This window comes from Metopolophium dirhodum, chromosome 7 (assembly GCF_019925205.1).
Source record: "Metopolophium dirhodum isolate CAU chromosome 7, ASM1992520v1, whole genome shotgun sequence".
NCBI classification, from domain to species: domain Eukaryota; kingdom Metazoa; phylum Arthropoda; class Insecta; order Hemiptera; family Aphididae; genus Metopolophium; species Metopolophium dirhodum.
The window spans coordinates 7,705,522-7,722,075 of NC_083566.1; the positions used below are offsets into that span (position 1 = coordinate 7,705,522).

General features: G+C 29.4%; 2 protein-coding genes across 3 annotated transcripts; one reads left to right on the forward strand and one right to left on the reverse strand.

The window, feature by feature from the left end:
* Positions 1-10,170: 10,170 nt before the first annotated feature.
* On the reverse strand, positions 10,171-11,361 carry LOC132949684 (DNA-directed RNA polymerase II subunit RPB3). The gene has a single exon (XM_061020680.1). The coding sequence runs from the start codon at positions 11,127-11,129 to the stop codon at positions 10,308-10,310; it is 822 nt and encodes a 273-aa protein (XP_060876663.1). The 5' UTR covers positions 11,130-11,361; the 3' UTR covers positions 10,171-10,307.
* Positions 11,362-11,491: 130 nt separating this feature from the next.
* Positions 11,492-16,493, forward strand: LOC132949683 (serine/threonine-protein kinase RIO2). 2 transcript variants are annotated; one of them, XM_061020678.1, is made up of 7 exons: positions 11,492-11,700; positions 11,794-11,935; positions 13,590-13,758; positions 13,835-14,044; positions 14,131-14,322; positions 15,631-15,723; positions 15,812-16,493. In XM_061020678.1, exons 1-7 carry the CDS (start codon positions 11,635-11,637, stop codon positions 16,344-16,346), a joined length of 1,407 nt encoding a protein of 468 aa, XP_060876661.1. In that variant the 5' UTR covers positions 11,492-11,634; the 3' UTR covers positions 16,347-16,493. The 2 variants fall into 2 exon arrangements, with proteins under 2 accessions (XP_060876661.1, XP_060876662.1); XM_061020679.1 differs by lacking the exons at positions 11,492-11,700; positions 11,794-11,935 and adding an exon at positions 13,364-13,404 and having other exon boundaries at positions 13,603-13,758.
* The last annotated feature ends 61 nt before the right edge of the window (positions 16,494-16,554 follow it).

Below are 16,554 nucleotides of genomic sequence, written 5' to 3' on the forward strand. Positions count from 1 at the left end.
CTACCCTGTTGATAAATATTTTTTTCTCTGGTCAAAAAGCTTGATAATTTAATACAAATTTCCTCGTAAGATTTTACACTGGTTAAAAAAAAATCGTAAGTATACCTGAACAAAATACATAGATATTTCCACAAGCCGCATTTTAACTTTACACAAGCCTGTTGATGTGATGTTTATTAATAATATTATCACGTAAAAATCAAATATTACATAACATAACACACAATTTTATTCAAGTTAATTGACATATACAATTTACATATTATACAATTTACATACACAATACACATTATTACAGCAGCATAGTTATAATTTATATTTTTTTAGATAGGTATATACATTTTTTACAAAACATTGTCCGGCGAACAAAATGGCGTCCAGCCGGCAGCCGGACACAAATGCTTAATGGTCACTGACCACTGTTAGCTCCGCAGCAAAATAATCGCCGAGCTAATCTTTTCGCCCGTCTCCACATTGAGCGACGTCTAGGTGTGGCCGTGGTTGCTGCCATGGCAATTTCTGCAGCATCTCCACGGCCACCACCGATGACCATTTCCTGTACGCTGGCCGTCTCGTGGCCCGGCAGTTTGGTCAAGTTATTTCTTGACCCAGCATCACCAGTTAGCTGTATTGAACTAAAGTGTTGTGCGTCGGATTCGACCGGCTTAACCGGTGTGCAAGTTGGCGAGATCGGAATTTTAACGGACAACACCGTATCGATATCGATAAGTTCTGTGGTTCCAGGTGTTATTACTGCGCTGTTAGTCGAGACTGCGTACGGTGAATCCGTCAAAACGTTAACGTCAGTGGATGGGGCGGCGGACGGCATCTTATCTTGTTCGGCGACTGCGGCATTTGTTTGAAATGCCATATCGGGCATCGACTTCCATCGTTTTTGAGCCTTCAAACTTTTGTGATCGTTACTGTCGTCCGCTATCGGCCGGTTTTCTCGTAGATCGTTGAATACTTGTATCATAAAATCGGTCGTGGACTTCAAGTCGATCTCAACGGCCTCGCCATCCGAAATTAATTGCTTTTGCATGTTCGGTAACGATAAATATCGCCTATGCAACTTTAAACTAGAGAGATCACTGTCCTGAAACCTTGCGGGGCGATTTCCCCGGAGATCGTCAAACACCTGATACATGATTTCAGTAGCGGACTGTATCTTATTGGCATCAGTTGAATAATTCACTTCTGTAATATTAGACATAATATTAATGTGATGAAGGATACGTTTGGAATACGCGAAAATTGTACACTGCAGTATTATACTCAATGAAAGTTATAAAACAATATAGCTACTGATTTAATACAAACTAAACATAATTTAAACAGTTACGTTGCCCATAGTAACAATATTTGTACAGTTTTTTATTAAAACCTGTTAGTGGGCCCATTCTCTTTTTGAAAGTTTAAAAATCGTTGTATGTGAAGTTAGTAATTTAGGGGTTAATATATAACTCGAAAAATGTAATTTGTGTTTCTGATTGTAATTTTTGTTGTTGTTAAAGATAGAAAATTTAAGAGGAATCTTCTATTCAATTTTCAAATCTTAGATATAAAAAAAACTTATATGCATTTCTAACTCAAAATAATTTGCACATTTTGGTGATTCTTACGTATTTTGTTAAAATTCTAACTTTAAATGCTTACAAAAAAAATTGTGATTTTGTATACCTATTTCATATTTTCCAACTGCTATTGCAACAATATATCAGGAGCCTTGTATTAAATTTTCAAGCTTTTTTACACAACGAATAAAATTGTATTGACATTTACCTAAAGGAAAAAAATTTAAAAAATTGGAAACTGAAAATGTCTGTAAACAGTTCAAAACAAGGCAAAATATTTTGCATTTAAATGCTAATATAAATTAAGAATAACTAATATAACTATAATAATATATTTAATTGCTTATACGAGCGTTCGTCGCATGAGCATCGTTCGTTCGTATTCATAGAAAAAAATCTGTTATTATAACACATTTTTAATAAACCACATAATTTACCTTCTATAATTCTATTCCTAATCATGGGTGATAGTGAAAATGTTTCTTTTATTTCTACCAGTGAAAGACTTGATAAAATAATTAAAATTATCAATACGTGATCACGTATAAAAAATCATGAATAAAAAATCAAGACAAGAAATGTGTAGACAGTGAGGGTAAGTTGGATACAAACAACAACTAGTGCCAAGCCAACGTCAAATAAGTGTTGGGTATACTAAATTATGTTTAACTGTTTGCTAATAGTATTTAAACACCAAGCTGGAAATCTACACTCAAACGTGTTCAATAATGACATGGTTTATTGTAAATTCAACACCAGATTTCTATGTGTGTGGGCAAGGTTTCGACTCAATGTCGACCAATTTGGATTAGGTACGTATATTAGTAGTGTACCTAAGTAAATCATTATAGAGCATGTTTGCATTTCTTTTAAACCCACAAATAAAATATAATATTATGTTGTGTACATAAAGTTACGATATTATAACGTATATAATATATATATATATATATATATGTCGTAGCCACTTCGTGAAATCGATATTTTCATGAAAAGATGACCATTTCATGAATTGGAAACAGATTTCGAAAATATTTCACAAAATGCATTTGGTCATTTTTTCATGAAGTGGTCACTCCAATTTAACATCGTATAATTTTTTTCACAATCTGGTCGTTCACTTTGTGTACTGGAATACAACATTTATTGCACACGTTTATAATTTGATTATATCCATTAAGGGTTTAATATTATTCGTATATCATCAATTAGAGATGGCCATCTCATAATAATAAAACATTATGAAGGATTAGGTATTACGTATATGTATTACGGACGACAACGATGGTAACGATAAGACCGCAATAAAAATAGGACTCACACACAATTTTGTGCATCGTCGTGAATTCGTGCCTATAAGTTTGGATAACTATACTATATACTGCACGCATAGTAGACAGCATTTTTTCCGATAACTGTCACTTCTATAGGTATACTATATGCCTAATGAAATATTATATTTTAATTCGATTTAAGTTCTTCATAAATTAATATACCTATAATTATTAACAGTTATATTAAAAAACTAGTGTTTCAACTTTTCAAGTCGATATATACATATTTTTGTAATTCATGAAATACTCAAGATAAAACTATATATTTCAAAATAATTATTTAATAAACACTGATATATTATTATAAAAATAATTACATTATAAAAATTCAGCTTGTTGACCCGTTTTATATCCCGACTGATTTTTTGATATTAACATCACATACATACTCGTACTCGTTCGTACTCATACTAAATCGAAATAATTTCATATCTCTCTCACACGGGAATTACTATTTATTTTATCGTTATCTGTGTAGGTATACAAAGCTATTATAGAGTATTCTTTATCCAAAAGAATACCGTTCACTTTATCTCAACGTTTAACTATAAAATTTTATCTTTTTTTCGATAATTTGTACTTGTCGATATATTGACCTGTCGACATTTTATACTTGTCGATGTTTCGATCGTCGACATTTTAACTTGTCGATATACTGACTGTTGATGTTTCGTACCAGACCCCATTCTATCAGTCAGATTTTTTTCCATTTTCCTTTAATGGGAGCATTGTGGTTTAGATAATTTATAAGTATTTAAAAGATTCGGTTTTTTGATGTTTAATAACTCTTTTTGATTGGGTTTTGGCTTTTTTTAGATTAATGTGATCGGGAATTGCTTTTGTTTTTTTTATATATATTGAGTAGGTATATGCTTTCTTATAGCTTTTATGGAAATACTACAGTCTTTGGACCACCAATAGAAACAATAGTTTTATCGGGGTATAATATTGGTTAATGTTTTCCCAATGGTGTTAAAGGCTGTTTCTGTTGACTGAAGTGAATTATTTTAAAATTTTATTTATATCAATGTCATCTGGATTTAATTCGTTGTAGAGTATTTGATTTTCTGACACAGAATTATCTATTGTGTCTGAATAGAGTGTCCAATTTGAGTTTTTTAAGTTCCATTTATTTATAATAGGGAGTCTGGGGGAAGTTTCTTTGAAGTATTTTAATTAATATTGACCAATGATCGCTACTAAGATGGTTGGTTTTGACTTCCCGTGAGAGATATGGAGGGATCAATATGGTAAATATTGGTAATCTGGTTGTTGACGGTGATATTTTGGGGGTTGGCTAGTAGATTGTTTATTGTATATTTATATAAAAAATACACACAAAAACGACCATAGTAATATTGTAACACCTGTAGTATATGATAAATGATAATGCATAATATTACGTGGGTCGACGTATCGTGGTTCTTAACTCACTTAAGTAAAGGTACAAAAGTCTAAAAGTTCCAAAAAATAGAATTTTAAGAACTTTATTATTAAGAGGATGTAAAACGGACATTTATTGTATGTCATACGAGTGCGTAATATAGCAAATTTACGCTGAGCATATCACGTTTAGCTTCGTTAGTTTAAAAATTAGAATGAATATCGACCTATTGTGAAACATGATGTTAAGAACATTATCTATGTTTGTGTGTAGGGTTTTTATGGTAGTTTAATTTTTTAGCAAGTTTTGGGTATATAATATAGCGTAAATTAAAATTGTTCATAACTCACTTAAAAACTTAATTATCGTACAAAACTCACGTACAAACACAGTCATACAGATATAATGTTCTTACCATCAAATTTCATAATAGGTAGATTGGCCCTAATTTTTAAACTAACGAAGTTAAACGCGATCTGCTGAGCGTACATTTGGTATGTTACGCACTTGCAAGACGGAGACAACTAATTCCCGTGTTACAAAATGTAGGTGTAATGATCGATGAATCAGTAATCGCCATAATTTATTGAAATGCCTGCATACAGTAAGCTGTAGTAAAAATATCACTTGAACAAAAAATGTTCTATTTTTGTCGTTTATATTAATATATTTTTACCTACATAGTACATCCTATATATGACTATACATAATTGGGTAATGAATAAACATAAAAAAAATACCATGGAAGTATTTTATGTGGGAACGTGTATATATTTATTTGTCTCTATCTTATCTAACACAACTGGGCCGCATAAAAACTTGGTTCAAAGAATGCATAATATTATAAAATGTTGATTCCTTATTCTCTTCAACAATATTATTTCGTAAACAACATTTTAAAATGATCTGAATATCTCAATGATACTTTATTATGTATATTAATACCATGGTTATCTACGGTAGACATTCGTGATTAATATAAATATAGGTAGTTAAATATAATGCCTATTATTAATGATATTATGCCTACTTATAATCCATACTCCATTACTTCATAGATAAATGTAGATACCTACCTACTTATTCGTGTTAGTACTTAGTAGGTATTTTAGGTCGTCTATTTTCATTGACCTTACCAGCTACCACAGATTATGGCTAATACATTATTATTATCTGTGATTTAACTTTATTATACATATTTTACATAATTGATAATATTGACATAGCCTATTGACATTTGGCATGATACTGTCAATAATATTTAGGTAGCCTCTGATTTAGCCATCTTAATATATATTGTATATAATATATAGTTAATAGGTAGGTACCTATATTATAATGTGTTAACTACCTATATAATCTATAATATATTATATATATTATAATAGCAATTATCATTGATTATAAATAGGTAATAGTATTACTTGTAGTATAGTTGTACCTATACTAGTATTTATAATCAATGACAAAAATGAAACATGTTCAATAGTTATTAATTTTAACGATACATAGATAGATACATACAATGTTATGTTAATTGTTAGAAATTTCACATTCCAGACAACCAATATGAAGCAAATGTACCATTTTCTGATACTCAAAAATAATCTCCTGTATTAAAAAAATGTTGTTGATGGCTCAAACAATAATAAAATATATAATGTAAAATACCTAAATTTTAATGGAGCTGTGAAGTAGGTATATAATTTGAGGATAATTAGGGAGATTAATTTTCGTGGAATATTTTTAATTTACATATTCCTTGATTCGTGTGGTTATACGAGTTATCTACGTTTCTCCTCCATATTCTTAGAAATGTACACTGATCTGTTTCTGTAAAAATGCACTTCGCATTAATACGATAACATTTAGAGTTTAAAAAATGTATTACTGGAAAATTTGTAACATATGCATATTAACGTTTTTATTATAAGCCACAATTTATGAACAAAAGGGGGGGAAGTAAGTACCCGTTCTACTGTACGGTAGGTGTCGAGTGTACCTTGTCAGAGGTAAGTCACTATAATGTATGTGATGAATTTGAATTCAATTATAAATTAATGCATACGAAAAATGGTTCTGAGCGAAAACAGTCTGGGGCTTAGTTATGAACAAGCAATTTGAAAATATCTAGACTTTCGCAAGCGACAAGCCACAACAGTTTTATGAAATACGTGGTGTACCCCAGCAGAAAGTGGTTGATGAAGAGGCATGTATTGGTAAAATGAAAATAATGAGTTTTATAAAAATTTAAAAACAAGGAACAAACGTTTTAAAGGCGTTTGCCGTTTGATATAATATATTATCTACCAATGTATTAAATATTAATACGCAACGTTCTTTTTGTTAATAACTCCAACAATTCCGCCTGTAATTCATAGAAAGGGAAAATAGATATATTATTGGAAATATATTGTCGAGCCAAGTCGAGTAGAGTATAGTACAAAAAATAATATTTATTACATAAAAATTAATATTTAATATTATGTGGCCAAAATACAGCAATAGCGCCATCTATCTAGTAAAAAAAAAATTTTCTTATCGAAGTTGGATAATAGATACAAAATATTGAAATATAAAAAGCAGTAGGTTATAGGTATATAGGTATATTGTATACCATTTACGATAAACAAAATTATGCATATTTCACCTTAAGTCCTTAAACATTGCCGAAAGAACAACAAGCGGTCGCAGGCGGTTTGAAACATTTTGTATCGGAATTTGGTGGTGATTTTTTTCAACCGACAACCAAGTGTTGATCTGTAAATATTTTTTACATTGTGCATATTTTGAGACTTTGAGTGCATGAATTAAAAAAATTAGTGCATATAAATGCATATTTCTGAAATTTTTAGTGCACATTTGTCCAATGTTAATTGCATGAATGTATGATATTTTATGCAATTTTTAGTGCACGAAAGCTTACTAATTACGAGCCCTGGATTTACGATGTACCTACATAGAGGTACATCGTAAAACTATAATTAAGAAAAAAATAACATTATTTACACTACACCATCGTCGCAATTAGGGGGGTTTAGGGAGGCCAAGCCCCCAGTTTCCTATCATATTTTAGTTTAAAATATTAATTATTAGAGTTTGTGCTACTGAGTGCCGATACAATTTTAGCCCTCCCCCCAGAATAATGTCCCTAATTGCACCTATGAATATAGTGTAGTTCAACTGTATCACCACCCACTCACCATCACGTACCCCCCCCCCCCCCTCACACACACACACATACATTATTGTTTTCTCGGTGTGATTACATTTTTTACAATGTATAATTTCATAATTGCCAATCAATGCAGACCATTTTAATAATGTTTATCGTGGTGTAATTGTTAGATACCCAACAGTTTTAAATTCTGAGCGGAGCGATGTAGTTTCCAAAAGCGCAAGAAAAACCAAATAAAAATTAAGGAAAAACGGGAATTTTTACGCAAAATCGATTTTGCCTTTTGGTGTAACTCTAAAATAAATTAACGTATATACATGAAATTTTCACTGGTTGTTTATATTTGCATTTTCAATACACGATAACATTTTTATAATATTTTGATCTGTTTTGAACTGTTTAGGAACATTTTCAGTTTCCAATTTTATTAGTATTTTTTTCTATGGATGTCAATAAAACTTTATTTGTTGGTTAAAAAAGCTTGAAAATTTAATATAAAGCTTTCTACTATATTGTATTACAATGATATTTGAAAAATATTAAAAATCCTTAGTCACAGTTTTTATTTATAAGCATTTAATGTTCAAATCTTGACAAAATACGGAAAAATCACGAAAATTAGCAAATTATTTTGAGTTGAGAATTAATAAAAATTTTTTTTTTTCAAATCTAATATTTGAAAATTTAATACAATAGATTATCCATAAGTTTGTCTACCTACATCAAAAAAAATGTCTACAAGAAAATCAAATTAAATATTTATGAGCGTTTGAAATTCATATTTTTACAACATTTGATATTCACTCGATTTCTCATGTAACGATTTTCTTATTTTGTTGTAATTAAATAACGTATGACTGTAGATACTTGAAAATTTCACTGAATGTTTATATTAGCATTTTCTACACACGATAAAATTTTGAAAATAATTTGACTTTTTTGAGCTGTTTACGGACATTGTCGGTTTTAAATTTTTTTAGTTTTTTTTTCTATAAATATCAATAAAATTTCATTTGTTGGGTAAAAAAGCATGAAAATTTAATGCAAGGCTCCTGATATATTGTTACAATAGCAGTTAAAAATTATTAAAAATACATAGGCACAATTTTTTTTACAAGCATTTAAAGTTCGACTTTTGAAAAAATGTATCAAATTTAAAATTTAATAATTATTTTGTAATTTATAAAATGTTCAACTTTTATAGCTAAGGATTGAAAATTTAAAACAATGCTCCACGTAAATAGGTTATTTATAAATTATTTTAATCACAATAATATCATCAAATATACTTGGTAATATCATAGGCTGACTGACCGTTTTCGCTCAGAATTGTTTTTTTTATACAATGATATTATATCATTGAATTCAAATTTAACACCATCCATTACAGTGACCCACTTGTGACCTACTGTACAGCAGATCGACATCCACTTACTCATCTTTTTTATTTCTTTTCTATAAATATCGACAAAAAAATTTTCTCTGGGTCTAAAAGTTTGTTAATTTAATGCAAGGTTCCTCGTAAGTTGTTATAACAGCAGTTCCAAAATATTGAAGATACACAAGCACAATTTCCGTTTAAAAGTTCAAATGTTGACAAAATTCTATAAAATCACGAAAAAATTATAAAATGATTAGTTTATGTAGATAGCTAAGAATTGATAATTTTAAACAAGGTTTCTCATAAATAGTCCAATGACAACGAGCATTGAACTCAATCCCATATCCACAAATACAACTCGAATTCGTCCTACTACCATTGATTATAAATACCTACTGCGTGTAATATATAGTCAGAATAATTTAATTTGGAATATCAATACAAAATATATTGGTTAATGGTTGAGAATAATTAATAAATCGTTATTCGTTATTACACGTTGGAATCCAATGTGTCATCAAAGTTTGAACTTTTAATTATTGCTCAGTCATAAAGAATTAGTTTTTATTGTAACTTTAGGCTAAAGCTTTTTTTTTAATTTCTAGTTAATATTGTGAGTATGTTTTTCGATATTTTTTATTTGACGAAAACAATTTACGAGGACCGTTGTATTAAATTTTCAACGTTATTACTCAAAACAAAAATGTAATCATAGAAGTTGAAAAAAAAAATAAAAAGTCGAAAATTTAAAATAGCTATTTCTAAATAGGTAGGTAGGTACCTAGCAATTTTATTTTTTTGAGTTAAAACAAAAACAATTTGGCCAAAAACCGGTTTTACATAAAAATTTCCTATTTGTCTAATAATTTGCTTACGTTTATCCAGATTATTTTAAAAATCAATGGGAATTTTTACATTTGACACCTCCCAAAGTACCAACTTAATTATATTTGCTCACTTAGAAATTAGAAACCTTCATCAAAGTTGAATTTCGATGATGTGGTTTAATTTTTTTTGGTGGGTTCAAAATGAAACATAATAATAAAATACCACAGTATAGAATAATAGATACAATTTAATCTATTCTGTGATAGATATTACTATAGGTTTTTAGCTTCACACTTACCTATTAGTAATTTTACCTTATATCAATTAATGTGTAAAATTCTGCTGTTGGCAAATTAGCAAGTACCTATAATCTATATGCTATATCTTGATAAACATGTTCATTGATCATACTATAGTATTTTAAATATATAATGTATTATGTACAAGAGAAGTATTGGAAAATAAGTAGTAAAATAACTATACAGGCATAATAGTCATATAAATCATAATTTATTTTTAATTTTAATTAATTAAAAACTTAAAATATATAAGTATAGGTTCAATTTTTTTTTTGTTTGAATGAAGTTGGATCATTAGAAACAATTAAATGTACACATATTAATTAAAATTAATTTATAGCGAGTGCATCCATTTCTTGAGTGAATTGAGTTTGGAGATTTGATAGTTTATTTTTAAGAGCAGCAACTCCCATTAGAACAATATTTTCAGGCTTTAATGATCCACAGCTTTCTACATTGAAGAAAAACTTATTTGGTTTTGCTCTCCAGTTGTATAGTCCTTCGTGCTGATCTTCATTAAGTTCTGAATATTCACTTTTAGGCCATTCATCTGGCTTTGGGAACAATGTGTGTCGCATTGTGTTGTCTGGGTCATATTCAAAGCTTACACCTGTAGTAGGATTCCATTTAGCATGCTCCTTGCCAAATCCTTTTTTAGCGAATGCTCTAATTTTTAATTCTTGTCCTTTACGCAATTTAATAATTAATATATCATCTTTTTCCCCGTATTCATTAATATCGCTATCTTGGTTCCTTGAAGTAACTGGTACCACGCGTGGATTATTGCTCACCAAATCCGCAGTAGTTACGTGTCTTGTCATCTCTTCTGAACATTTGACATGTAAGTTGAATTCTACACTACAGTCGTGACAGAAGTCTGAGCATGTGCAATCTCTGGAGTACTGAAGGCGATCGACTATCTCATCGGATGTTAATGGTATAAGACCAATACGGGACGCTATAAACTCGTCACTTAACACCGTAGAATTACAATCCAGCTGGACCCAATCAATGGCTAATGTCGGTGTTTCAGCGATGAAAACTCTACGTAAACTATTCGCAACACTAAGATCAGTGTCTTCAATTTGAAATTTAATTGAGTCAGTAGTCAGTTCAGATATATGTACGGAAGGTTGATTGGCATACGGCATGATTATTGTCTTTTTTTAATCACTGAATCACTTGTGGAAAATTATATTATGTCATAAATTATAAATTCATAAACGTAGACTGTACTACTGTAGGGTCGTAGCACAGAATATATTATGAAATTTCACACTATAGAAACACTATAAATATTAAATATTGTTATCTCAAGTCTCAAACTGTCAACAACTATCAACCATCGAAGTAATCAAGTATTCAAGTAACAGCATGACAAATTTTACAAGACCACGGTTGTAAACGTAAACAGTAAACTTGTAAATAATTAACGTACACTTTAATTTCAATTTTAAGGTTATGTTTTTAATAAATATACTATCAATTTTTCACGTTGTGTTTGTGACTTGTGATTAGAATACTGCATGATTCTGGAGTATTCACAGATAAACCAGGAGGCCGGGATCGCAAAGGGCAAAATCGCCAAAAGCATTAAGGCACCAAACAAATTCGTGACTTTTAAGCACGAGTAGGAAGTCCTAAAAAATTATAATTATGGGGAAGTTAAACGTGGCTATGCTCCGTTATTTGACACGGGAAGATTTTAGAGTTTTGACCGCCGTAAGTATTATTAAATGTAAAATGTCACGTAAACATTTAAGTGAAAATATGTAGTACTGTAGTAGTCATGTTCATTATGTATGTACTAAACAGATTGAAATGGGAATGAAAAACCATGAATTAGTTCCAGCTACATTGGCTGCTTCAATTGCGAATCTGCACCATGGTGGCGTACACAAAATCTTAAAGGAACTCTGCAAACATAGGCTGTTGTCATATGAAAGAGGAAAACATTGTTAGTATATTAGTTTGTTATATTATTGTTGGCTTACAAATTTACAATAGCTACTGAGCAGGTAGTCTGGTTATTTAAAAACTAGAAATGTCATTCTTTGAATAACCTCTAAAAATTTAAAAAAATTCAGTCAATAAGAATTCTTAAGAAAATTATAAATTAAGTCTATAATAAATACAAAATTAACTCTCTAAACACATAAATCATTTTCCTATCGTTATTTGAAACTATGTTTATTTGCTCCACTGAATACGTGTTACTACACATTTCTATATGTAAATATTTTGTAGACACGTTTATTTATCATAATTTTTTTACATTGAGATTACGTTAGTTTTTTTTTTCGGAGCACATGCATAGTCGTGTAGGTGGATAGATTTAAATTTTGGCAAAGGTTTTTTATTTAAGAAGTGTAATAAAATGTAAATTAAATGTCTTAAAGATATATTTTAAAGATTGTATCTTTTTTTTATATAAGGAATCAGTGGTGTAGACATGAATTCTGAAAGGGAGGATCAAAAAAATAAAAGGACAGCTAAATGGGAGGGGAAAATTGAAAATTCCCCACCCTCTCAAAATGTTTTACTTAGGTAGTAGAATATTTCACAAAAAAGAATAATGAATATAATTTAAATTGATTTAAAATTTACATCAAACACAATATGGAAGATTATCCACTCCATTATTCCATAAAGTCAAAAAATCTGTGTTATAAAATGCTACATCATTAAATGTATAAATAAAATAAATAATAATTAAATTAACAAAAATAGTTTGGCAAAATAAGTCAATGGGAGGGGATCTGTCCCCCACATCCCCCTCTTGTATACACCACTGTAAGGAACCAATCTTCCACTAATCTTCTTGAAGCTGCCTAGTGAGCTAAGTAGAAGCACCATTGGTTTTTATATTGTTCTTATAATATATAATTTCTTTATATTGTTCTATATTTTAGTAACATACCATAAAACTTTGTTTTTTGCGTGTTTAGAACAACAAAATTTTGTTGATGATTCACTGTAGTATACCTGTGGTTATTAAAACAGAGATAGGCTCTCCATTTTGTCATTGTAGTTGTTCACTATAAAATATCGTCTTACCAGCATATCATTGTTTTTTCAACCAAGAGCACTCCTGCAGAGATATTAACTGTAGGGGGCTAAAGTCAAGATTAATTATAATTTTTATTTTTCAAATAATAATAAAAATTAATATTAACTATAATAACGGGAGGGGGAGGAGTGATGATTCCAAAAGTACCCACTATAGGTACCCTTATTCCCAAAACTCCAAGGTCCTTTTATTTTTTTCCTATAATTTCTTACATTTTCTAATAGTTTTCTCTGTCACTTTTAACCCTTACTGTATCTCGTTGAGGTGGTTGTATGACTACCCATCTATATTGATTTTTATTTAATACCTAGGGATTTGTCGATTTTAATTATGGCACTTATTCTACCCATTAATAGGTACAATTGTTGGGAATTTAATCATATAAAATAATATTAATAGTAGGCCACATGTTTGACCATAATTACTTATACAGTAGGTCAATTTCAATTGTAGGACACATACTAGCCACATATTATACATAAAAAATAATATTTATGAAGTTAATTAAACAAAAATCATATTTTCCATTTTTGTGATTTAGATGATGGTTATAGGTTAACTAATACTGGATATGACTATTTGGCACTGAAAACATTTACTTCGCGTCAACTTATATCATCATTTGGTAATCAGATTGGTGTTGGTAAAGAATCTAACATTTATGTTGTTGCTGATCCTGAGGATAAACCAATATGTTTAAAATTACATAGGTATTCTTGAATTTTTAACTTTCATAATTTAAATTGTGAATTAATATTACCTTTATATTTCTTTGTCATTGTGTAGATTGGGAAGGACATGTTTTCGTAATTTAAAAGAAAAACGGGATTATCATGCACATCGTCACAAGGCTGGCTGGCTGTATTTGTCAAGAATTTCAGCTACAAAAGAATATGCTTATATGGAGGCACTATCAAAAAGAGATTTTCCCGTTCCAAAACCTATTGATATCAATCGACACTGTGTGCTTATGGAATTAGTAAATGGACATCCTTTGTGAGTATTTTTCTTTTCTATACTTAAATATTAAAAAAATTAGTAATTTTTTTTAAAACTAAATTTAAATTTTTTTAATTATTTAGATCTCGTCTTTATGAAGTTGAAAATGTAGAAAATTTGTATGATGATCTCATGAATTTAATTGTTCGTTTTGCTCAACATGGAGTTATACATGGTGATTTCAATGAATTTAATATAATGATTAATGATGAAGAAAAACCCATCGTTATTGATTTTCCACAAATGGTGTCAGTTACTCATGTTAATGCCGAAATGTGAGTATAGCAGTATTTCACCCATCATATATTGTACATTGAAATTCACTCAATCAAACCGGTGTGAAAAAAACCCACCAATATGTTTTGAAATTATCATTGAGATGGTTCATTATCCTGGTGTTGGATAATTTTAAACCGGTTCTACCTAGCAAATTTCTTGTATGTTTAGTACAAATTTTTTTTTTATTGAACTTCAGCCCGGCAACTTAGGCCCATTAGCTATTGTAGGGATTACGGTCGGTAGGATTAGTACAGTTAGTTAGGTGAAAAATCACATACAAAAATAGAAGTATTGTGAATTATTAGTCCAAAATGTTGCCAATCTTGTCTCATGCTAGTGGGCCTAATTAGCCCATGCTGACAATATAGGTAATTACCAAAATAATATACAATTAGTTTTTATGCACATTATTCAATGTTACTAAAATAAACATATTATTTTATTGAATTAATATTACCTATTCAACTACAGTGAGGTTGCATTATGTTGAACTTCAATAATTTGATTTCATAAAAATCTAGAATTGTTTTACTATGATAACTAAAAATAATATTCTTATTATATTGTCGTTCACACATAAAAACATCCTGTCTGCCATATTTACAATTTTGAGGTTTAGGTAATGGATGGCTGGATCAGTACAAAATAGGGTATAATTTTATATTTCCTATTGCTAGTGTCCATTATAGAATTAATGAAAAATATGTTACTCACTATAAATTATTTATGAAATACCTTATAATATGACACCAAGTATCATTCAAAAAACCTTCCATGTAAACTTGGTAAAAAATATAAAATATAAACGAATAAAACCTCCAACATGGCAAAACATTTAAAATGAAAACAATTATTTCCATTAATTTAAAATTTTGAGGGTAATTTTTTTCAAAAAAATATTGATATAGCTTAAAAATTGGTTTTTATGGAACATGGAACATTTTTTTTAAAGTCTTGTGTCCTGAAAAATTTAGTTTTAGCACGTGAAGTTTTTTGTGTGAACTAGATTATGTATATATTTAATTATATTTGACGCATGACGGATAAGTGGCCCAGTCTTAAAATCATAGATAAAAATATCTAATAATACAACTATTTAACATAATAGAATTATAATATATATATTATATACATATAATATTTACCAATATACTCACACAATCGAACAAATGTTTGGAAAAAACAGTCTAATTATTAGTAATTAATTAATTTCTTGTTTAACCTTATTTTTGTTGATATTAAAACAAAAATGTGTTGTTAAAATCTAGAAAATTAATATTAAATTTCTTATTTTTTAATTCTAGGTATTTTGATAGAGATGTTAAATGCATCAGAGCATTTTTTAAAAAGAGATTTAACTATGAAAGCCACTTGTATCCAATATTTGAAGATATTGTGTAAGTAATGTTTAAAACCAAATCATAATTATTTTATGTAAAATATATTTTCTAATTACTTTGCATTTTTTAATTTTAATATTAATAGTCGAGAAGAATTTTTAGACGTCGAAGTGTCAGCTAGTGGTTTTACAAAAAATATGGACCAATTTTTATTACATGAACTGGGTATGGTCGATAGTATAGAAGAAGGATCAGGAGAAGAAAGTGATTTTTATGAAAATGAAAAAGACGAAGTGGAACATTTAGCAGAACGAGTGGCTGAACTAATGAAAGAAGAGTCTTCTGAGGTTCTTGGCAACTCTACTGTCCCACCAGCTAAAGAAATGTCAGATAACGTAAAATCAGAATCTGAAGATTATGTATCATTAAGTGAAAATGATGATTGTGAAAGTGTTGCATCAAAAGTATGTTATTCAGATATACATAGTGTTAGAAGTATGTCAACAGCTACAACTATACCACCAGAAGTAATTAGAGACAGAGTGAAAAAAGCATTAGCGAAAAGAGAAAGGGCAGCAGTAAGACATAGAAATCTTGCCAAAGGCGAAGCCAGTGCTGTAAATCGACAAAGAAGAGATAACAAAGATACTATCAAAGATAGTTTTGGAATATGGGGTTAAATATCAATATTTACGTACAATTTAGAACTTTGCTATAGAGTATAATATGTATATTGTATAATAACATAATATTTTTTGTGCTTTTTGTTTTGAATCTTAATTCCTTACCTTTGAAAATAAAACAACACCATTTTAATTAAAACTATATTCAAAGTATTTTACATCGGTTAAATATATAAATGTTCACATCCAAGAATAAAAATTCAAA